Here is a 24883-nt window from a genome sequence, read left to right as displayed (position 1 = left end):
GCCGCATCTTCCGAGCCGTTTTTTTACGGCAATTACGAACAAATGGACGGAATCACCCAACTCTCCATACTCCACTATCCCGCATACGAATACTCCACCTGAAATCCGTACCACCTCAGATTCGTGGAGTGTTGCGCTTTAAGGACAGCCGTTAGACCGGAGTGACTGGTTCCACGCGATATTAAGCGCACTACAGGAAGACCCCCGATCCGATGGTTCTTCACGAAGTCCTTCAGAGAAAATTATGATGTTCTTCGTGTCCCACGCTAAAGCAGAAACCATTGGGCGACTCTGGCACGCGATCGGGAAGAATTATTGGCGCCGGCTCCACCAGTTTGAAGAACAGCGGTAGTCAAGGTGATCAAGGTGATGAGAACAAAGTGGCTAAAATGCTGAATATCTGGAATTTCTTGGAGTTTAAAACAATAGAGATTAAATAAGCAAAAGTGACCGAATCTAAGTAAAAATGAGTAATAGCATTCGGTACTTCTGAGTTGTTAAATTCCTCACTATTGCCTCTTTTGCGATGATTACGATAAATTTCCGATCCGTGAGCATTGTGCAATCCACTCCAAAATAGCGAGGACATCACTTCTAACTATGAACTTCGTATATACCTACCGGAAACAATTTATACGATTATAAGCGTTTTTTTACGCCATACTAAGCGATTCGGGCTACATTTGATGTAGCTCAATCTTGTGCCTGCAGCAAATTTTTGAAGATTTACACGTTTTTCACGTTTTTTTTTCCAAAATTTCACCAAAGAAATTTTTATTAGTACACTGGTGACTGTTTCTAGAATTAAAGGATAAAGTTTATAAGGATAAAGTGTCTGGCGTTAATCAATCCGCTACCTCGCTCACTTTAGGTCTAGAATTAGATGCATCAAATATATTATATTACATATTAAAGCATAAATATATTGTAATATTATATATATATTAGATATATTAAAGCAGAGGCCAGGTCTGATAAATGATTTCTTGGACCTTTCGTTCTCCAGGTTGCGTTAATTCGCGTCATCATTCGCATAGATAAGTAGATCACGAGCGCGCGTGCGCTTTGGTTTTCGTCGTCGACGTGCGGCTGTGTGATCACGCGAATCCCCTCGAGAGTAGTCATGTCCTTCATGAATTGCTAAATTATGGATACATGTGAGCTCATCTGAGCCGATTCACAGAACTTATCCGTTCCATATTATCGCAATACTCAATGTTCATACTTCAGATCCTCAAAAATAGTCGATTAGAATTATCTATACGATGTTTCCTCGCATTATTCCTTTTTTCGAACAACCCATTTTACAAATTAATTCTGCTTTCAAATTTGGTTAAATCCATAAATTTGGTTATGCTCCGTCCATACATCTTTTCCAGTCTTTGAAATTAAGATAAACAAGACTTGTTCAATCCCTAAAATCTCCTCTTTTTTTCATTTTTCACATATTCGATTCCACTGTTACAGCAGATATTCATTCGTCATCTTCTAAAATTCATTTTTCTATGCCAAATTAACTCTATTTTGTGCACTTCAAAGAGATGCCTCAGCTGCAGGAAGAACAAACAATTCCTCAGTAATATCCGCATTTTTAGCCGATATTGAGGATCATCAAGGATAGAAGGAACGGCCAGCTAATAGAAAATACCAATTACTCTCAATGGTTTCGAAATTAAAACTAAAGTTCAAAAAATTTAAATTAAAATTAGTAGTTGGTAGGATTCGTGTTGTCGCCGAAGTGTTGGTAAATCCTTGTTGTATTAAATAATACTTAAAAAATTAGAATGTTGGACTTAAAGGTTAGCAAAATTTTTGAGACCCAGGATAATCGCAAAACTTATGCGCTGTAGCTATTAGCGGTTTGTTATGGTTGGTGGATGATTAAAGAGAATTTAACACATTTTCTTTCAAATAAAAAATTATAAATTATTTTAAAAATTCTATTCTATTCTAAAAATATATGTTTGAATAATGTACAATCCCTGGAAGATGCGATAAATAACAATAATTAAGAAATAATAAGCTATTATTGAATAGAGCATAGATACATTGAGTCATTTTTGATCGAAACGCAGGTTACTGCGAAAGATGCACGTGACTGTGTCCGTTTTACTTTGAAATATTATTTATTAATAAATAAATAAAATACTTTGAAATATAGAATGAATCGAGATTTCACTTCAATCCTGAACGTGTTATCTCCGAGACCATCCACCGATACCACACTGTTTGATTCGTCGAGTTAAAATCCGACTTTTTGTTCGATATTTGATCTCTACAGTTTGATACCGTCCAGAACATACTGAAAATTTTTCCATGTACCAGTTCAGGTACTCGACCAGAATCTGTACCAGGCCTTCGTGACTGTTTAGCGCTTTGCCGAGTCCTAACAGTCATTGAATTTGTGTTTGAAGTTTTATTAACGACTTTAATTCAGTGTCAGTTTAGTAGAACGAATTCTAAACTCTCCAGTTCCTTAAAATTTAGAATTTCCAGTTCCTCTCCGCAGATCTTCCGTTTCTGCTTACTTTGATTTCGAACAATAAAAGGCATTGCACCATGAAATTGTACCAATACCAATGTGGTAAAGAAACCCAGAAAAAGAGTAGAGTTCATGTTTTTCCTTCGCCATATCACGAAATTGACCTAATGGGGAAACCCCATGGAAAATGTGGAACTCAGGTCTCGTAGATTACGGGAACGTCCCGCTCTGCTCCCCTTAGTCGCCCTAAAAATACAGCATGGGAGCTGCTTTAGGTCCTACGAGGCCCCCTTGTACACGCTTTGCTGCACTCAGCAGCTTATTTACTGCTTTTACTCGAGCAGGCTGCTGGGAAGACTCTTCCAGATCATCGACCGCTCGCTCGTGCGCCCGGTTTGTGCACGAAGATAGTGCGTTGCGGCTGATTTTGTAGGAAAGAATTACGTCTCCCAGAACGTTTTTTCTTCTGCGACAATTACGGGAAGATGAGTGGTGCCATGCTCGTTTCTGTAATCACCAACTCGAACTCCACGTTTCCCCCGAGGTTTCCATACCACCTTCTTTCCTTACTTTAGTGATACGATGCCTTTAGTAAAGTTTTGACGAAAATAAACATAATAATACAAACGTAATGAAAATCTGTTAACTGTAATTGTCACACAACTCCCGGGCTATGTGTACGGTTGTGACCGTGATGGCTAAAGGATATTCTTCAATTTCCTTTATAAAGGATAAAGGATAAAGTGTCTGACGTCAATCAATCCGCTTGGGACGCACCCCCACGTTCACTTCAATTCAGAATCGTTTTAAGTTTACGAACGTGTAACTGGCCCATACAATGACTTGCGGGGGCTAGCCGATGTGTCAAGTCAGTGTTTTTATCCTCCTAGACAAGCCTGGCATTTATTTAATGACATCGAAGGGATGAAAGGCTTGGTTGGCACATGTGTGGATTCGAACCTCCGATCGATCGTGCAGGAAGCGGAACCTCTAACCTCTAATTTCTTTTATAGACAAATAAAAAGCAATAAAGAATAATCACTCAGTATATAACGTTCTTATATTTTTTTTGGGAACTACATTGCCTTAAAGCCTTATATATGAACTACACAGCCATCTAAGTATCTAAGTAAGTACCTAACCTTGTTCTGAGAATCTAGTAGATTCATTAATTCTAACACAAACAAATCCTTCCAAGTTCGAATCGCGATGTAAAAAAAAAAATGAGAGACAACACTTACTGCTGCAATACCTCTTGGATCATGATATCACACGAAGCAAAATCACACGTCAACAGGTTGTACAATAATTCCGAAGAATTTCAATTTTCCACAATCCCGCTTGTCACAGCTATTGATCTACGCAAATCAATAGATCATTCACAATATCATTTCATTTTACAACTCTATAATTTGCACCAATGGTTATTTGCAACGATGGCTACAAGTTACAGTTGTGTTTAAAGGTTTTGTCTATGTAAATCTATAGTCCACTTTGTTTCTAAAGTTTTTTTTAAAGCATTTTTTGAATATCACTTGAGGTTGGTTGTTTTTTTTTCTTCTACTCTGCTTTTGACGTTAGGAACCACTAATTGAGTCGCTTGATTGAAAGATCTATTCATTTTTTACATTTGTTCGTATAATGCTGCGAAACAAAATTTTTACTACTATTGTTATATTGCACTGTTCATGCAGTTTAATGTATTAAGCGACTCTATCGTTAAATTAAATTAAATTCAACAAAATAAAATAAAGAATAAAATATTAAAACAAATAATGATTCTCAAAATCCGCCCTTGTATCCACTTGACACTTGAATGGAATGATCTAAGGAAGTGTCAACAAAAAAAAAAACGAAAAAATTCAACAACGCTCTCTTGTAGAGCAAAAAAAAAATTCTTTCTCGAATAGTGTACAACATTTTCCCAACACCTTCTAGTTGAATTAATCTTAGGAAAAAATCTTTGAATACTATTCTTCTACCCAATACATAACTTTTTCTTCCCTCATGAGACTCGAACCTTATAGGATTAGCTCTATAGATAACTTCACTTCATTTCTATATATTGGGTCAAATCTTTGAGTGGCATTCAAAACCATCTGGAAGTTCGGTTACTGCAAATTAGTGGTGTTTACACTATTCACTTTCCATTCCGCCTAATTTTACTCAAAAATAAATTTGAATATTCATATTTTTTTAGTTTTCACAAAGGAACAAATGCAGTCTAAAGCTCAAATCGTTGTGGTAGATTGAGCATCGGTTATTGTTCTGGATACATTGGATCCTTGCTTGTACCTTAGCATCTCACTCCTTTCTTATGCTTAGTTTTGTAGAAAAAAGATTTTAATGCATGTTCGTGGATAATTTCTCGGAATTATTAATGTTTACCAAAGAGCGCATATCCGATCCTCATAACACTATGAGTTACATGATTGAGACACGTTCTCCGAGTACCTCCCTTTAGCAAACAATTTCTTAACAAATTTTTAGAAATTTCCCTTTAAAAAAATCGCTGTTTCATTGATAATCGCATAATCGACTTTTCCATGTGATTGTCAGGGAATCGACTTAATGCTTTGGCGACCCCGTGATCTTCTTTAATTTATTTTTTTTTTAATTCTTCCAATTTTTTTAGTAGTTCATTTTTTCTTACAGTACTATAAGGATTACCGAATTAATCGATTTTACTGTTCGATCTTGAAACTGTATCAAAAAAGTTACAATAAAAGCAAGTTAGTGAGATTGATTCAAAAGAACTGACTCATTTATGTTCTTCAAGATTCGGGTCGTTTTTTTTTCTTACGAAGGAACATTTGAAGGGAAAATTTCATGTCCAAACGGGAAGGAAATAGCCATTTTTCGACCTTTTTCTGGATATGCAAATTCTTTTCCATTCAATTCTCAACGTGCACATGCGTAAATCTATTCGCTCATAGGACAAGTGGAATTTTACCACAACGTTCGGAACAAGGAACATATCGTTACCTCGGATAAAACCATAATCCACATTTTTCTTTGCTCGATGCTTCATTGCTCCCAGAAATTACTTTACTTTATTTCGTTTTTTCCTCATTCTTTCCGGATTCTGTTCTGAGCGCATGTTCTGAACGAATTTTGTTCTTATGCTAAGAAAGAAAAAAATATTCAGACGGATCCAGAGAAAACCCGTGGCTGAACATTTGACGTAATAACTCATTCATTTTGAGATTTGATCTTTATCACCTTCGAGTTGTTGCCGAGTTCTCTTTTAGGTTCTTCCATCATTTCCTTTCCACTCTTAGTTTCGACGTCTCTGCCATTTCCTTTTCCTTCCTGTTTCTGCTGCTTCAGGAGCTTTTCTGAGCACATCCAGTGATTGTTTAATTTAAAATTTAAAATCCGACTAAGAAGGAAAAATTTGTAACAGAATTCCTATATTCCTATAGATTTCTGGGATTCATGACAGTTTATGTATATATCCGTTGGAATTGAAGAATTTAAGCGTATGCTTTGATCTATTGACTTTCAGTCTTCCAGGTACAATGCATTCCTGGCTCCGATTTGTTCTTGTGTGCTGTTTTGCTGTACTGATCATCGCCAGCGACCAGGTACCGGAAAAGAGGCCAGCACTATTATCGAGATACGGTAGAGCTGTACTTTCACGATACGGAAAACGATCACCTCTGCCAAAAGTTGCTGCACCAGAAAACGGTTAGTTTATCGGCTTACGGTGAATAACTGGGTTTTTTTCCTAGTTACGTTTTAGAGTCACGTAAAGTTTGAAGCATCAGCGTTGGTGTCACTGCCAATTAGTGATTATCGAGCGAACACCGCCACGTCATAGCGGCCGATCGATAATCGCGAATTGGTAGCGACGCGATAGCATGACGCCATTGCTCCATCCGGAAACTCTACGGACTGCTTTACATAAACAAGACTTCTAGGATGTCCCAGATTAGATACTCAATATGATGTTAGTTAGTTATCACAAAGATCAAATAAGATATGAGATATTTTTGCTTTAATTTTTAATCATATGAATATTTTCATTTATAACAATTGTGAAATGGACGAATTATGTGTGATGTGGAAGGTTTGCTGATGCCCAAAAGGAAGAAAAATATAAATCGCCATCATAGATACTGACGCTTGCAACCGCAACGCATCTGGTGGAATTCTGAATGGGACCTTCATCTGTAGCTGAACCCATTGATGACAGTGCTCATTTTTGCATATCTGACATGTCTGCACTTTTACGGGCTATTTTTGAACAAGGAAATAGTAATAAATAAATGGTAAATCCATTAAGTACAAAAATGTTTTCAAAAAAAACTAGGAAATTATGAAAAATAGCAGTTAACTGAGCTGCGCTACCGTCAAAGAACTGAATTTCCAGTCTCTTCTCAATTTTTTATCACTAAGACCACTCCTCGTCCTCCCGGTGATATTATAGTTCATACAAGAGACATTACAGTAGCAAATTAAGAAAATTACATAATTATGACTTTGTTTGCTGTAAAGATACAGCCAATGGATTCACCATAGATAGACAGACGGGACCGACTATGTTCAACGTTGTGAACGCGACGCATCTATCTATTGCAACGCGCGCTGTTCCTCTGCTTCATACATACTTCTGTATGCTGAACTGCATCACCGATTAAGTGGATTTGAATTTTTTTCGATTTTTTATCTCTGTCAAAAACGCAATTATTATCATCCAGAATTTTGATGAAACTCAGGTAGCTTACGATATAAAACGGCAGCAACGAGGAACGTGTGATGCTTTCCATTTTGCTAATTAGTTGGCTGAGAAACCGAAATTTCAGGGTATAATAATCAAAAAAGTAGGAAAGTTTTTAGATTCTCCTAGTTATTGGCAAAAAAAAAAACTAAATGAAGTGCACTTTTTGCAAACTTTTGCTTTATAAATTGCGTTTTAGTGAACGAAGAATTGAAAATAGCTCAATGACGTTAACTGAAAATTGCGTATGGGTATATAAACCACTTCAATTATTACAGAAAATATTAAGGATAAATAATTACGTCTTTGAAATTTAATCCTGCTTCTCCACTTCAGAAATAGTAGTGACATCACCTTTTGAAATGAGCATAGATAATGGCACTCCTGCGATGGAAATTTGACACGCGTGAAATTTAGTACTGTCAAAATAATATTTACGTATAACAAATATTAAAGCTCATACTAGAACAATGACAATAATAATAGTAATAACAATGGCAACATAACAATAATAAATAAATAATAATAATAATTGAGATGACATTTTCCTAATTCTCTAGGTGGTCTGGCTTCACGGTTTCAATTCCTTGATTAGTGTAGACCTGTAATATTTTATATTAGATTCTATATTTATATTTTATATTTTATGTTTTATATTAGTTTGATCAAAAATATTTCATTCCATCTCAGTACTGTACGGTACCGTGCCCTCATTGGATTTCTGTTAAAGTATACTTTATTTATATTAATAATATTAATATCCGCTTATAAAATACATATACCATTGAAAAAAGTGTACTTACATGAGTGGGGAACCTCTAAGTTACCGGGTGCGGGTTGGTATAGCAATCCTTTTTGCTAAGCAGAAAGTTATAATGTCTGGCGATGTCCGAAATGATTATCTGTTTTCGTTTTCATTTTCAACTGAAAATATGGTTCACGCGGTAGGTGTAGCGCAGCTGGTAAAAGGTTCCGATGCGCTTCCTTTTATGTCTGATGGTTCAAAACTTTCGTTAACCAACTGGGATTTTCATTCTTTCTATGTCAATAAGTTGGTAATATACTTGCATGAGAGATTAAAAACGCTGACGTGATACATCGAATGGCCCCCGCAAGCCGTTTATAGGCAAGACAGGTGCTCATAAGCCTTGGGAACACGGAATGGATTGAGGTTGAAGGCGTATCCAAAGGTAGTGATCAACGTCGTGGACTTCTTATTTATCATGTTTTATACCAAAAAAATCACGGAATCGAAAACTGGACACGTTAGTCAGATTCTGTAAATATTTCACATATCTTGAATTTTCGACTCAATCCAACAAAACAAGACGTTGGTTCACATTAATACTCAAATTTACATGGATTGTTATCGGCCGCGCTATTCCCCGGTTTCCGCACTCTTCTTGTACGACAGTACTTTACTTCTGTCATCTCCTAAAGATGAGAAAAACACTCAATGTAACAAGGTGTAGAGGTATTTACAGCTCTATTCACTACCGTAATCCTTCTGATTAGTCGGTCATTCAAAGAACAGGCGCTTTCACATAGTGATAAACTACGAACATGGTAATTTCAAGATCTTCCTACGAACAAATTCCTGCTCCATTCGTGATTCCTGGGCGATGAACAGCACGGTATATCCACAACGTCAGTGAAACGTTTAATAAAGAAAAAAACGGTTCGAGTAATACAACGATTTTCGTATGACTGACCTTGTATTTACTTTCTTCAAACTTCAATTTCTTGGTACAAATTAGCGTTAATTTGAGGTTATTTGTAAGGAATATATATTTCTGGATATTCTCAAGCAAACAATTCAACAATTAGAGAAAAACGCTGAAGAGATAAGTGCACAACATAGAGGCCATTCATCCTAGGCGATCCAAGAACAGGAATAACAATAATATAATCTTCTCATGGAAACCTCAATTTCACGTTTTTTTTCTGGTGTAACAGTTTTTTAGCCCGCAATTAAACCTAAAATACTGTGCTAAAACACTCATACAAATTAAATAATCGTAGTTTGAGATCTGATAGAAGAAAAAGTGGATGTTTCTTTGATGTAGAAGTAAACAGTAGATGTAGAAGTAAAAAGGGGATGTTATGACATCACCGTGATAACATTCATCCTCAAAATATTGGAGGAATTCCAAAACGCATAATTCTCGTTCGCTTTTTTACTTAAATAAGCATCAAATGTGTTGGAATTAGCCTTTCATTTAAAAATTGCCCATTTTCACGACATTTCTCTAGTAGTTTTCTACAAAAGTTTCTTCTAATTAAAATAAAACAAAATTTCCATCACCATGATAACATTCATCCTCAAAGTATTGGAGGAATTCAAAATTGCATAATTCTTGTTTACTTTTTCACTTAAATAAGCATCAGACGCGTTGGAATTGTCTTTCATTTAAAAATAGTCTCCACTTTGACGTCATTTCTCTAATAGTTTTCACCAAAAGCCTCTTTTAGTTACAATAAAACAAAATTCCCCTTCTAAATGACTCTCTATTAACTAGTAATTCTGATAGAAGCTGCTCCGGCCCTACGCAGTCTATTTCTGTCGATGAATGACGACAACTAACGGAAACAGTCGCTTGTTCACGGATACAAACACATTTCTTCACATGACTGTGAGAAACCGAACATCAGGCATCGAAGTTCCATCTTTAGCCTCTCATTACTCATTCTTCCGATTTTAGAGACGGAAATCCGTCAATACCGTTATCGCAAGGAAAATCTATCCCTCTATTCCAGTAATCACAAAGTGATGTCAGATTTGAATCAGAAAAAATCTCTCTAAAAAAGATTTTTTTAGACTGGTGAAAAAAAAAGATTTTACAGAATTGCTGCTGTGTCGAAGTGTGAATGGAGAATTCCTCTGTGTACCGTATACTGACGAAGTGAGGAAGTGAGGAAATGATTTTCATCCATCGCCTCGCGGAACCAATTATGGAATCCAATTCAATCACTATTTTAATCGTCTGTTAATACATGCATATTTGGAAAGTTTTATTTGTGTTTTAATAAAACTAGCAAGAGTTCGAAACGCAAGAAAAAACTGATCAATTGAAAAAATAGAAATTTGAAATGTATGAATTATTGGGCAGTTGTGGCGTTGTTCATTTTTGATGTAGAATCTGAAAAAAAGAATAAAAACGAAGTCATTACCGTACATTCAAGCATAAACAAATTGCCCTAGTGACTATGTGGACCAGTAAAAAATGATTGTATACAGTAATAATCTGCGTAAAACTACCAGAAATTTGTTGTAAAATCCAGAAAACAAATATGCGAAAAAAATAAAACTTGTCGTTAGGTGTGCCAGATTTCAAAAATCCTCCAATTTTTAGAATTAAAGGTGGAATTAAAAATTTTAGAATTAACTTTCGCAACAGGAAAAATTGAACGTTGAAGCGAAGGGACCCTATCATTTGCCTAAAAGCAACGTTATAAGATCTCAATAAGATTCAAAACCCTCCGTGAACGAAAAAAGTTCACCCGCAACTCCGGAGACTCACCGGCCTGTACATCGTTACAAGAACCTCAATTTGGACACCTATGGAGATACAAAGCATTCACTTATTAAAAAAAAATAGTCATATCCCTTAAATGTGGTGTAAAATCGATCGATTCGAACAAAACTTCGACTAAGAGGTTTACCTGCCTAGAATAATCCAAGCACGTCAGCACGTGGTACAGTACGCCAACAATGTACTACGGTAAGAACTCCACCAATTTCGTCTAGTTAGGAGCACCACCACCACCTTGGACACCTTGATTCCCATAAATCCCCACTTTTCGAACAAAAACACATCAAACTCCACAAAAAAAAACCTTAACGTCCCACAATCTCCACAAAGTGTGTCCCGATTACATCCACTTATCCAGCAAAAACACTCATTGAAAAACATAATGAGATAAGCTACAATCCATCCAGAAATCAAAGTGCCCTTTTTTCTAAGTCGATAAGCACTTTCCGGAATTTCAGACTAAATGATCTCCAGTGTGCCCGCAATAAAATTTGAATCAGCTCGCATTAACCGTTGAATTAAGTGCAATATCTGTAATTGCGTATCGATTACTTCAAATAGCCTTGTCTACTCAGTCTTTCCTAATATACTCTTGCACCAAAGTTGGAAAAGTAGTAGCAATATTTTTCTGTTTTCTCTGGATTTTGGTAGCTTTCACAGGAATATCTCTTTAAGGCTTTTACCACTAGTTAAATTTTTTTTTAAATTAATCAAGGAATAATCATTTAACATCAACGTTCTGGTATCTGAGCTTGAAACTTCTACATATTTCCTTGTACATAGGGATTTTCGTATGTACACATAGCAAGGTCGTTATTTTGAATAAATAAATAAATAAATTCCACTGCGTTGTGGTAAATATAGGCGGAACGACGAAAGGAAAGCGGACCAATTTGTTGTCCATATCAATGTACAAGGAGTAAAACCCACTAGAATGATTTCCAGGAGATCCAGTAAACGTGTAAAGTGCTGCTTCAGATCGAAGTAAAGATGAAAATATTACTGTTTCGCCTGATAGCTGAAAAAAACCACATAATTCCACTTTAATTATGACACATAGAACTTGGGATTTTTCGCTGATTCTAATTCTAGCAAGAATAAAATCTTCTCGGAACATCGCAGCACCAAATCTACAGTATCAATTGCCAATTACAGGAACCCATGTATGTAGTACATCATCGGAATGTGAGATTGCTATAGTAAGAACTTTATGAATAGGAGAAATACGGAGAATACATTCAAAGAAAACCGGAAATATTTCTGGTTACACGTCAAAGGGTACTGTAAAGGACATATCCCAACTAAAACCCTTAACTTTCTCCAGAAAAGGGGGAACTAAAATGAAGTTTTTTTTCCCTAAGGAATCCGAAATAAAATTCACTACATTTCCTTCCGAAAATTAATAAACACAAAACAAACCACAACAAACAAAATGTTTTTCCCAGGAGAGAGGAAAGAATCTTCGAAACCTCAACTCACTTTTAAAGGTCTTTCTACGTTGATTTGAACGAAGAATCGTACCCATTCCGAGTTTTCGAATAGATCCATCGAATACTCGGACTCGAGTGGTGTCTGATCATCATAGTAGTAATGCTGGAAGTATACTGTTATTCTGAGAACTTTCGAACTCACTAAAAAAACTCTCATTAACACCTCACATCATCTGATTTGTGATCGATGCCAGGCATTGATAGGCGAATACGTAATGTGCAATGGTTATTACCCCATTTTTGAGCTGTAATGGAAGGAAGTTCTTCGCAGGCAGGTTCTTCCTGCAATGAAGAAAATAAGAATTGTTTTGAATTATTAAAATTTTCACCACCAGTGTAGAGAACTTGGAGATTAGCATTTTCGTTTATTAAGAAAAATATGCGACACACGTCCACCAACGTGACACCAACCTTCCCAGTTTAATACGCCAGAATTTTTGAAATCAACCAATTTGAAGAATACTACAAATATTTCGAAGAATACTACAAATATAGTCGCCGCTAACGTGTTCAGTCGTGCCTACGCGACGCGTCCGCTGCGCCGCAACTCTCTCCTTTTTAAAGGCATCACCCCACGAATCTGGAGTGGTACGGATTTCCAGTGGAGTATTCGTGTACGGGATCGTAGATTACTGAGAGAAGGGTGATTCCGTCCATTTCTTCCTAATTGCCGTAGAAAAAGGCCCGGACGATGCGACTTCGAGCGTTCCGGCGCACTTTTTTCCACAAGGAATTCGACTGGAGCGCGCCAGCCTTGTGTTAGCGCGCATCCCTCAGGCCGTTTTTTACGGCAACTAGAAAGAAATGGACGACGATCGCGCCCCTCTCCATAATCTACTATCCCTGTATCTATGTACAAATACTTCACCTGAAATCCGTACCACCTCAGATTCGTGGTGACCTGCCTTTAACCTACTCCAGTCGAAATGTATGGCGTCAATCGGATCGAACACATCAGCAACTGGCAAAAATAGCAACTGTTTAAAAAACATTAATTTTATTTGATAAATTTAAATAATTTTTATAAAATTAATTAATTAATTAATTAATTAATAAAAACAAAACACACCTTTGTAGCATAATCCGCCAACAACGTAAGTTTTGACGGGTGTAATGTGTCAAACGGTGGTAAACTGAAAAATCGCGGCACAACTACCGAGATAGATGTTTTACCTTGGGGACGAACAGATGGAGTAGGAACTATTGCAGTTTCTGAAAAAAAAACAGCATCACAACCAAAAATTCAGAAATGAGCCGCAGGAAAAGTGGAATAAAGATTTGGACGATATAAAATGCACAAAAGTCCCGGCTCCGAGCACATTTTCCATACTGATATCCTAGCATCATCAAAACGCCCCAATTCAAACGATTGAGTGTTGTCTTCAACGACGGTTATCCTTTTTTTTTTGTAAATTAGCTAAATTCTAAGGTTGGAAAGATCATTACGATCAACTTGCTACCTAACTACACTCGTGTTGGTAGCTATACGTGGAATAGTATAAACTGGTAAATCGAAGGTAACATCTTTGCAAGTTACATGAGAATAGGTTCTACGCTGTAATAATTATTTCTTCTATTTATTATTGGCCATAATTACGCTAGGGATCTGTTAATCGATGTATTCTGTTGGGTTATAAATAATTTTCGTCCGGGTGCATGGTATCTATGGTTATTGTTGACGCATGGAATGGGTAACCCAGACCAGGGATTTTTGTTATCGCTACGCAGGCAAACCTACGGTTAGTCCATTGTCGTGCACGTTATGTTTAGTTTTTTTTTCTTCACCTTGAAAATGGATAACCAAAAAATCCACTTACGCCATGTGATGAAAAATTTTGGGGATTTTTTCTAGGAATTTAAACAAAGAAATAGTGCTACGGTCACGACTCAAAAAAAATATGCCAAGTATATGGTGGTGGAGTGATCGGACGGCTGGAAATTAGTTTGTCCAATTCCGTTCTGAGCATGTGAGACGAGAAAAACAAGGGGGTGTCATCCTTCAGACTTTGGTGACTTGGGTTTAAAGCCAATATTGGAAAAAAAAACAATGTCAAGCAAAAGTAGAGTTAGCATAGAATCTCAGTTCATCACCTTAAAGGCAGCATACCACGAATCTGAGGTGGTGCGGATTTCAGGTGGACTATTCGTATGCGGGATCGTAGATTAAGGAGAAGGGGGTGATTCCGTCCATTTCTTGCTAATTGGCGTAAAAAACGGCCCGGAAGATGCGCGTGCACAAGACTGGCGCGCTCCAATCGAACCTCTTGTACAAAATGGTGCGCCAAAACGAATGAAGCCGTATCTTCCGGGCCGTTTTTTACGGCAATAAGGAAGAAATGAACGGAATCACCCCCCTTTCCATAGTCTCCCATCCCGTATACGAATAATCCACCTGAAATCCGTACCACTTCAGATTCGTGAGGTGATGCCTATAAATAATCACAATAGGTATATGAACAACGAAACTGAAGTTATTGATTACTCAATACAGTAGCACAATGAATTTTATTAGCATTCAGTCGAGAAACTAGATTACATCTATATTAATCGATAATCGACCGAATTCAAGCAATCGGAAAACAGCATTTTCATTAATGGAACCGGTTAGCAAAACTTCGATGTAAAGACTACCGCTCCAGAGGTTTGAGACGTTTTCTAATCTGCGTAGATTTCAGATCTAATTAGCCTTAATTCGGTTGCGATCGTTCATTTTGTTCGGATTCGCGAGTCGGATTCACGGATTGAGGTCTGTTGGCATGTCGTTTCATGCATGAATTAATACTAAACTATGATCGTAAACCTTAAAATTCAGCAAATGACTTACATCTCCATAACTTACATCCTTATTCACATTATTACATTCTATCCTTATTTACATCAGTACAACATTGAACGTAGAATAATCTTCATATTACAAGGATTTGAATTTTAGTTATGAGGTTATTGAAGAGTTATGGTCATCGATTCATTTTCGTAACGTTTTTTTTTTGTAATGACATCACTCCAAACAGACAAAATCAATGTTTTGTTCGATTTTTTTAAATTTAAATAGTCCCTAGGACATACTACTTGAATATTTTGAATATTTAAAGCTACTGCCCCACTGTTACATCACAAATAGCAGTATCATAATAGATTCGTTTTTAGAAAATTCCATTTCCCTACAAAAGTTTCAAAATCCGAACATTCGTTATGGAAAATTTTAGAGATTTGGGGGTCTAATACCACTAATTTTTTTAAATATCTTCCAAAACGTTGTATAAACTTTATTCAAACTTTTGAACTCATATTTCGGGTGTTTCAAATATATTAGCTAAATCAAATACCTTACCGCGAACTTTACAGACCCTGATGTCATCTGGGAGTACGGTATTCACCCGGCGACAATCGTTTCCAACACCTGTCGCACATCCACATTTCAGTGCCTTCGAAGTAAGACAAAAACTAAAAAGTAATGCTGAACAGTGATGTAAACAATAAATAAATATAACTTAAAAATATTGCACAATAACAATAAATAAAAACCGACCGGTTTTTTTTTCGAGCGAAAATTGAAAATTCTGAGATCAGTCAAAAATATAGGTGCGATAGGGAGAAGCCGGACCTCCTCACGTGAAGGGGATTTAGCCCATGGGGTGCAGCTTAAGTCAGGGGAGTCCTTTCGCCAACCGTTCAAATGTGAAGGGCGTAATTTCACCAATCGTTTAAAAGTGAAGAGGTCCTTTCCTCAACCGTTCAAAGGTGAAGGGGTCAGAGCACCGGCTCCGACTATCGCATCTACGGTCAAAATGGGAATTAACAAGAGATAGTCAATAATTAGACGGTCTACCGATGTTAAGCTGACGTTTCACTCAAAATATCACGCATGAAAGGGTTTCACGAAAATTTTGAAAAATTTGAAGGATCAATAATATCATAGAAATGAAGAAATATTCCAAGTTTTCCCGCACCACATTGTATCAGATGACTTTGCATATTTCCTCAATTTCAAACGGATTTACAACCCCACTTATGAGTCTTTTATCCATAAAGGAGAGAAATGAGCTTGGAAACCATGAAATTCTTCGAGTTATTCAAATTTGAAGTTGGCTGTATTCCTCAACCGTGAGCTATCAGTAACTCCCCGTTTTCTTCGGTCAGTCTGCGTCAGTCGCATGAACAACCTCATTTTGGACAACTCGATAATCATCTAGAATCTTCGGGTAGGTATAACCAATGGATAACAGCTTTCCACTCCAGCACAAGAATTGCTACTTGGTAGAGGCCAGAAACCCAATTTTTTTGGCCACTTCTTGCTGAATTTCTTAGTATAACCAAGAAAAAATGTCACCACCAATTGCTTATTCCAAAAAAGTACGGATAGAAAATCCCCAGTCCTGAAGATGAAGTGAACAGTTTCAAAGAGAAACTAAGACGCTTCATAGAATCATGTACAAAGAATAGGGAGATTCGTTGCAAATTAAAGCATCACCCCACGAATCTGAGGTGGTGCAGATTTCAGGTGGAGTATTCGTATACAGGATGGGAGACTACGGAGAGGGAGGTGATTCCGTCCATTTCTTGCTAATTGCCGTAAAAAAACGGCCCGAAAGATACGGCTTCATTCGTTTTGGCGCACCATTTTGTACAAGAGGTTCGATTGGAGCGCGCCAGTCTTGTGCGGCGCCGCATCTTCCGGGCCGTTTTTTACGGTAATTAGCAAGAAATGGACAGAATCACCTCCCTGTCCGTAGTCTCTCATCCCGTATACGAATACTCCACCTGAAATCTGCACCACCTCAGATTCGTGGGGTGACGCCTTTAAGGGCAGCGTGTTGTGAAATTGACATACCCACGAAAACCCAGGAGAAACCGTAGAGTTGTACATTACGGATACCAGCGTTTTCCATGGGGTTTCCGTACCACGGAGGAAGGTAATACGGGTAATACGGAGGACTCGGTGAGCTCCAGCAAAAACTATGCTTTCATTTGAAACAGTTGCCCGAAGCAAAATCCGATATGCCGGCTACCGTTCGTAATCAGCATAGTGTTTCAGCAGGCAACAACCTACTGGTACATTGAAAAATCTGTGTAAAAACAATCATTTATGCTCCCGGTGTTCTACGCGTCGTCAACGCAAGCGCAACTAATATTTGCATTTGTCCCAATTGTGTGCCAGGTTTCTGCTTCCGTGGGAGACACGACGAACACAAGATTTTTGTTTCAAGGCTTTCGTTAACGTCTAGCGATTAACCATTGGGTCAACGATTTCCTGCCGGGGATTTTCTATCGCGTGGAATCCAATCGCTCAAAGCTCTCATACAATAGTCCAGTACCGCATTCCCTAGCTTTCCTAGCAGTTAACAGTTTCCTTGACCTTCGGTCGCGGAAGTAAAGCACAACTTCAAATCCCTTTTTAACTTGTCTGAAACGGAATGCTTCCAGCACATCTCTTTCGACGGGGTATTCAATAACGCTGACCGCACTTTCTAACATTTTTTCCAGGTTTCTGAGGCCCAAGTCAGAGCATTTGGGGTGTTAAAGAAGGAATCATAGATAGATTATAGATCATAGATGTTGTTGGGCTTTTCCACTGAATCCTTGATATTCTACTATGATCCTCATAACAGTCTTATTCTCCCTCCCAAACTAGAGATCAGATTGTTCAGCACGTTCACTCCTGCGGCCTTCGTAGTTCTTGGTTCTGTTTATAGATCATGTTCCCAACTCGGAACACAATGATCTGCAATGTTTATGCTAATATGTTGTACCCTCCTCGGATCATATAGAGAGGTGCGCCACTTGTGGCTCAGTTGCTCTTTTGCGTACGCCGGAGACAGTCGGGAATTTCTATGTACTCTTAGCTTTATCTCAATAAACACTATCCACTGAACCACTCTTTGTTTTATTGGGATTGAAACCCTGTTACCGCGAGCCACGCTAACACAGGCGCAATGACCGATCATACTAACTCCACCTCCCATCCCATTCAAATGTTCGATCTCGATAGCGGCACTAAATATGTTGAGTGAGATAGTGGCACCCCTTTGGACTCTTCTCTCCTGGTCAATGATGACGGGTGGAAACCTCCCACGATTCCATACAACGCCTCTCCTTGTACGCACGCTTCCGCAGCCGTTTCACAAGATTATTAGTGGGAATTGAAAGTGAACACACTCTTACTCGAAATCTACGCCCTGAACCCTATAGACATCCCAACATCGTGAATATCGTGGAATGACGTCTGTGAACAGTCCAGTGCTCCTTCTGTGTCTTCTTTCCTATCTACTGTAGTCTGAAACTTGTGTATTCACACCGAAGCAACCAATTTGGCGCGCTAGAACCAGAATCCCTGGGGAAAAGCGGGGAGACGAACCCAACTGTTCAAGGCTACTCCATCGCTTCTCCTCTAGAACACGCAATCCCTTAGCACCCATTAAAGGACATTGCGCTTTGGTTCGGTGGCGTGGTAATTTCCCACGGATTGCACTGCGATATAACAGTGGCCACAAGTATGCAGTATTTTCAAACATAAGAGAGGACGAAGAAGGAACTGGAGCGAGACAGGAAGAGTAGAGCGGAGAGGAGTGAAGAGAAGAGAAAATGAGAGGAGAGGTAGGATCCGAACGATTAGGTTTTGCCGCGGCTATTTTGCGAGATTATGACGCGCATATACAGTATACTACTTTAACACAACTACCAAAAAAATTGTCCTTATTCTACTAATGAACTAGTTCGTAACAACATGCACTTTTTCGAAAGTTGAGTAAATAATACAACTTCCACGGAAAACCAGTTCTATGACGACTCATCTGAGAGTTCGAATGTGGAAGAACGAAAGAAAAGAAGGTCTCACCTGGTGGACCTTTCTCTACATTCTGAACAGTTCCAACAGGGTGTAGGTGTCAATGTGGAATTACATCGTATATGAATGCATTGCGAACCAACCCTGACAGAAATCCAGTTGTTCGGGGAATTTCAATGGAAAAAAAGAAAGCGGAAATAAATGACAAACCCTGCGACAAAAGTGATCAGTATCAAGACCCTCATGTTGAGGTCGTGCTACTTCAGCAACTGTTGCCAAATGGGTCGCGCGGCGTCATTGAATAAAGTTCACGCTGTAAACATTGCCCCGCTTATGGAAGAACTAGTACATTTGCAACTGAAAACAGTGTAACAATATCTTTTCTTTTCTTTTCCAACGTTCCACATATAAAACTAAGCTAATCGACGACAAATCCTTGCCGTAAGCAAAACCCCAATGTATACACTGTTCCAATGTGCACTTGATGTGAAAGGGCACAATGGGTGCTCTTCTTCTGGTCCCAGAACGATTTCGCTGATGGAACTTTGCCAAAATCTCCTTGCTTGCGTGTTCCATACTTCTATTTCCTTTGTAGTTTGTAATATTAGTTGAGATTTTCTAACTTTATTTATTTCTATTCTCATGTTTGTTAAGGTGTTCACTTCGTTTTATATGTTTAGTCGCTGTTTCTATCAATTTCTTTGCTTTTAGCTACAATTGTCGACGTATTTCTGGTACTTACCACTTCTTTATTTCTCGTTTTCAGTAAAAATGGCAGAGAATGCTCCAGTAACCAGCAGCGGTAGTAAAGTTACGTTTAAAATTACGCTCACCAGTGATCCTAAGCTCCCATTCAAAGTGTGAGTTTTATTATAACTGTTCTTTTGTATTCTCATTTGTTTCGCTTTATTTACTCTTCCGTCTTCCATGACTTCTTTTCTTCTGGTCAGTTTATATCTACATATTTATATTTGGTTGTTCTATTTAAGATTAATATACCTAAATGTCTTTAATTCAGCCTTTCGGTACCTGAATCAACGCCATTCACTGCTGTGTTGAAGTTTGCTGCTGAAGAATTCAAGGTGTGTTCGGTAAATTTCTTTGTTAGTCTTTTTTTACTTAGACTTTAAGAAGAAATCCATTTACTCCTCATTTTTGTTCTGCAGCACTTACATCCAAGAGTGATTTCACTGTTTTAGTTTGATCCTACATACAGTGCGAAGGGTATCTGAACATCAAAATGCTAGAAACTAGCATACTGATACACAGATACCCTAAGACTCAGACATCAGTAGAAATAATCACATGTACGTGACAAGTAAAGTTGTTCTGATGGAGATTGGTTTTAGGTTCTTATTTCGAGAGCAATTGATTTTACGAGTTTACATCTGTATAAATCACTACATTAGGATGGAGAACATATTTGTTAATTTTAGAAGTACTTTTATGGCCACAAAACTATGCGCGCAGTAGAATCAAGTTGATGGTTGTTGTCTGTCCCAATAAATTCAACATTTTGTTAAATTGTACCCCTCCAAATCATTCTTGTTCGGTCTGTGTCTGTTACAGCTTCACAACTATTCTCTTTTTCTTTGTTACTTAGTTACCAGTTTGTTAGCAGGCGGCAACTGCAAGAATGGTCGTAGTCTTCTTCCTTTCGTCCCGTTTCCTCAAATGATTTTTTTTCAATTTCTCTTTTCTCTTTCCATTTTTCCATTTAGGTATATTTCGTACTCTGTACTGAACACAAGGAGCCGAATTAGTGATTAATTTATTATAGTTCAGTGAAAACGACATGAAGCACGGACAGTTGCGTAAGCGGCTGCGGACAAAGCGGTGCGGTGAAGCGTAGCGGTTGCGTAGACCATCTTTGCAGTTCACCGTGGTCTCATCTCGATTCCAACCGCTATCTCCACCGTACCGCTTCGAGCGCAGCTGCTTACGCAACTGTCCGTGCTTCATGTCGTTTTGACCCTAGTGTAGTTAGTATAGTACTTCACTTTGCGAAAATATTACAGCCTCAAGAAGTTCCTTGAATGTTTGTCCTGATGGATGAGATTTGTTCATTTGAAAATTGAAGTTATTTAAATCCTCTTAACAGATCAACTCATTTTACAGTGTTTTCTTTGTAGGTTAATTTACAAATTTTGAAGTTTCGAACATTTGGGAAGTTAAAAGCTCGCTGAAACTAACGTTCTTTTGATGAAGCCAGTTTTTTTCCAGGTACCAGCAGCAACTTCTGCTATTATAACCAATGATGGGATAGGTATAAATCCTTCACAGTCTGCTGGAAATATATTTTTGAAGCATGGAAGTGAACTGCGACTTATACCTCGGGACCGCGTCGGTTCTATTTTATACTTATCAAAGTGTTAGGATACATAATTTATTTGATATTGACCATTCTATTTAATACAACTTTTCTGTTATGGTTCCTTTTTCATCCGTTCAGCTCTTGATTGTTATAGTTTCGCTTAATTCTTTATGTGTTGCTGTTTATCGTTCAATTTTCCTACTGTGATCGTGTTCTTGATTCTGAATTCTATTTGGGCTGTGTTGCGGATTAAAGCTTTCTCTGTCATAGCTAGTAGTAATTGCTATAGAAGAAGTTAACTTCTTGCGTAACTTGTAATACAGAATTTCATATTGCTTACTTACACTAACTGGTTGTAAACTAAAGACGTACGTAAGGCAAGAACAACATGCAGTTGAGCGCAGGACAGAAGCATTTCATCGGTAAAGCTGTGGATGTATCAACATTTGCCATCCAATGGGGTTTTGTTCCATTCGTTGTATATCTCGGATTCAGAAAAGGTCCGGAACCACTTCCTAACGGACAGGTAGGTAATCCTGACTATTTTATTCAGATTAATTACTTTCATGTACTGTATTTTTCACATATTTTGTTTTCTCAGGTTGTTCCTTTTACGCTACTCAGCTTGTTATGGGGCTAGAAATCCACTTCGAAGCAGAATCTCATAGTGGAGGCGAATTCTATGTCTACCTACCTTCATTAGTTACTAACATTAGAGCGTATTAGTTTTGTTGTTGTTTCAGTTTTGTTGACTTGTATCATAAATTCGACAAGGAACTCATAATTCGTTCGGCATTTTATCAACTACAAATTTCAAGCTTTATTGTTTTTTTTTTGAAATTAGCTGACCCCTTTGTCGACTTTTTCTTTTCAACCACACCCCAAACCATACTCAGTGAGTCACTAATTGGTCTGTTCGTTGATCGATTTGCGCGCGTTGTGCTCATTCCCACAAATGGAGTTAGTTATTGCCATGAATGATTGATCGACTGCCTAGTCGTGATCTTTGGTCACAGATATAGATTATAGCTCTTTTTTTTCTGAGCTAGGAATGTGCTTTGGTTTCCCCCGAATACTCGGGTGAAGTTCAATTATTAATGACATTTTGTGACTGTCGCTTCGCTGATTGTCATTCACTTAATGCGAAACAAACATAGTGTAGATGTTGACCATGTTTGCGCTTCTTTTATCGATTTCAAAGTAAAAACAGGAAGTATCTATTATACAACCAGGAGAACTCATAATTATGTCTAGGTAGCGATTTGATATGCATGAGGGGAGTCTGCAAAATCTAGCATGTGGTTGAGTTTGTCATGAGGTCGTTCTGTATGCGTTGTACAACCTCCTTTTAGCAGATGTATCTGTCAACGACGATCATTACAGCAAGTTGCACAATAGCAACATGAAAAAAAATTGGTCATCAACAGGAATGTGCGGACGTATCAAACTGGCCTCGTTTTAAAAGCATCACCCCACTAATCTGAGATGGTACGGATTTCAAGATGAGTATTCGAATACGGGATCCTAGATTAAGCAGAAGGGGGTGATTCCGCCCATTTCTCCCTAATTGCCGTACAAAACGGCCCCGAAGATACGGCCTCGGGCGTTTCGGCGCGCTATTTTCTACAAGAGGTTCGATTGGAGCACGCCAGCCTTGTGCACGCGCTGGATCATGCACGTAGGAGTTCGAAGTGATTTTATTAATTGTTACTATGAAATCTCGTGTATAAAAACCAAGTAAGTAGAACTTGACAAGAAGTCAAACATATCCCGGTTTTCAAAAGACATTTTAGAAAAGGAAGAACAGTGGCAGTTTTGTAGGATGCCCTACGCGTGCTGTCGCACAACCTCATGCACTTAAGTTCAAGTAGTTCCACAAATATGGATATAGTAGGATCATGACCATCCTAATCCGACAACTGTTTCATTACTTGCACACACATTCGAGCTGTCACTCATCATTTGAGCGTAATTTCATCGAATATATTCAGCCGTCCTCTTTTTTTTGAGCGGTTTCGCGCGAGAGAGGTCCAGTGTTTAGTTTACGCTAGGGCGATTTCGAACCATCCGATCCATCACGCGGTCACAACTCAACGACTGCGGCACAGCCGTCTCTGCTCCATTTTTTTCGTCGATTTGCTCAAGAGAGCGGCAATGACGTTTCTTTTGTCGGGGAGAGGTACGAACATCTAGTCGGGTCGAAACGATTTTACTTGTGGTGGCGGCGTTACGTAAGCAGTTGCACTGGAAATGGAGAGGCTGGGATTCCCGCTATCTTCAAAACCCGAGTGTAGTTAACGAGACCCATCTCTACAGTTCGCCATAGTCTCACTTCGATTCATCCGCTGTATCCAGCGCACCTTCGAGCGCGCAGCCGCTTACGCAACTGTCCGTGCTTCATGTCATTTTGACCCGACTATAATTGCATGAATTCGGCATATGAAAGGACGCAGAGGGTATTCACCATGTCTTATGTCATACAGTGGCTCAGAACGAAGTGTACCCTGTTGCGATTGCGTGAGCTATCGATATGGGATCCTCGCTAGCTCCAATCGGATTGCAGAGATGCACAAATGCCCCACAACGCTATTACTAGCATATCCGCCAACGAAAGCGCACAAGGCTTACGGTTTTTTTGACCTAATAGCACTTAAATGTGTTAGCGTCAGATTTCAGCGACTTGCCGATGAAATACTATGACTGCACACATTGGAAAAAAGCTTCGCTACTCTTAATTTTCGACAAAAATCCAAAGAAGAAGTTCGAAATCACGACGGAAGCACACTTATCCTTCTACCAACACGTTCGAACATGTTCATTCCTCAATAGGAGTGGGTCACGAACACGTTAATATATGTCAGAAGCTTATGACATGTTAGTTTCGCGTTGCTGACATGTCTCAACACGTCCAGGCATGTTGAAATTCGGAGAATCCCCTCAATTTTGAACAAAATTCATCCTTATGACTCAGCGCATTAGAGCGCATTTCCTAGATTCGTCATAACCTACTCCTCCGTATTCTTTAATGGACTCCAAAAGCTATATTAATGTTTCTTTAGCTGTTGTACTGTGACCACATCCTATTTGGTCATACTAGTCGTTCCAATCGATCGACAAATGTATACAGTAAGTTGGTGTTGCAGTGTAGCGCAGTACGAAGGAAGTTAAGCTGAAGTAATCTTACAGTTATAGTTAGGCCAAATCGACGTTAATTTCGGTCCAGTTGCATCAGCGGCGGCGTTCGAAGAGGCGCGTTGGAGCTAGCGGTCAGGATCGAGTTGGGAATATCACTAGCTTCACGGACTCTGGCGATATGGAACGATGATAAAGCGAAGACTGGGAAGAAGACAATGAATGCATCCAGCGTTTAGCCCAGTCGCCATATAATCTACAGGCAGCTTTTTTCTGGTTAAGACCTTCGTCGGGCTACCTGACTGTCTTCTCTCTGTCTGACGCACCAACTGCGTGATGCGATCTGAGATTTGTTGCACCGCCTCCCTGAAAACCTCTACGCGCATCGAAATCCGCAAGAAATCAAGAGTGCGACGCAAATGTGA

At 38.5% G+C, this 24883-nt stretch overlaps 3 protein-coding genes across 4 annotated transcripts; 2 read left to right on the top strand and 1 right to left on the bottom strand.

The window, feature by feature from the left end:
- Positions 1-6003: 6003 nt before the first annotated feature.
- On the top strand, positions 6004-10120 carry RB195_009111 (uncharacterized protein; the record flags this gene model as incomplete). The annotated part of the gene is made up of 2 exons (XM_064195950.1): positions 6004-6172; positions 10050-10120. 2 exons carry the CDS (start codon positions 6004-6006, stop codon positions 10118-10120), a joined length of 240 nt encoding a protein of 79 aa, XP_064047095.1.
- A 184-nt stretch (positions 10121-10304) lies between these two features.
- Positions 10305-19257, bottom strand: RB195_009110 (uncharacterized protein; the record flags this gene model as incomplete). The annotated part of the gene is made up of 8 exons (XM_064195949.1): positions 10305-10345; positions 11669-11756; positions 12218-12331; positions 12397-12510; positions 13298-13440; positions 15560-15672; positions 19064-19156; positions 19223-19257. 8 exons carry the CDS (start codon positions 19255-19257, stop codon positions 10305-10307), a joined length of 741 nt encoding a protein of 246 aa, XP_064047094.1.
- A 526-nt stretch (positions 19258-19783) lies between these two features.
- On the top strand, positions 19784-21966 carry RB195_009109 (uncharacterized protein; the record flags this gene model as incomplete). 2 transcript variants are annotated; one of them, XM_064195948.1, is made up of 5 exons in its annotated part: positions 19784-19872; positions 20031-20094; positions 21236-21278; positions 21704-21852; positions 21928-21966. In XM_064195948.1, 5 exons carry the CDS (start codon positions 19784-19786, stop codon positions 21964-21966), a joined length of 384 nt encoding a protein of 127 aa, XP_064047093.1. The 2 variants fall into 2 exon arrangements, with proteins under 2 accessions (XP_064047093.1, XP_013301952.2); XM_013446498.2 differs by lacking the exons at positions 21704-21852; positions 21928-21966 and having other exon boundaries at positions 21236-21388.
- Positions 21967-24883: the final 2917 nt, after the last annotated feature.

The sequence above is a fragment of the Necator americanus genome, chromosome III (genome assembly GCF_031761385.1).
Source record: "Necator americanus strain Aroian chromosome III, whole genome shotgun sequence".
Lineage (NCBI taxonomy): Eukaryota > Metazoa > Nematoda > Chromadorea > Rhabditida > Ancylostomatidae > Necator > Necator americanus.
Note: the sequence above shows the minus strand (reverse complement) of the source record. Positions and strands in the feature narration are given on the sequence as shown.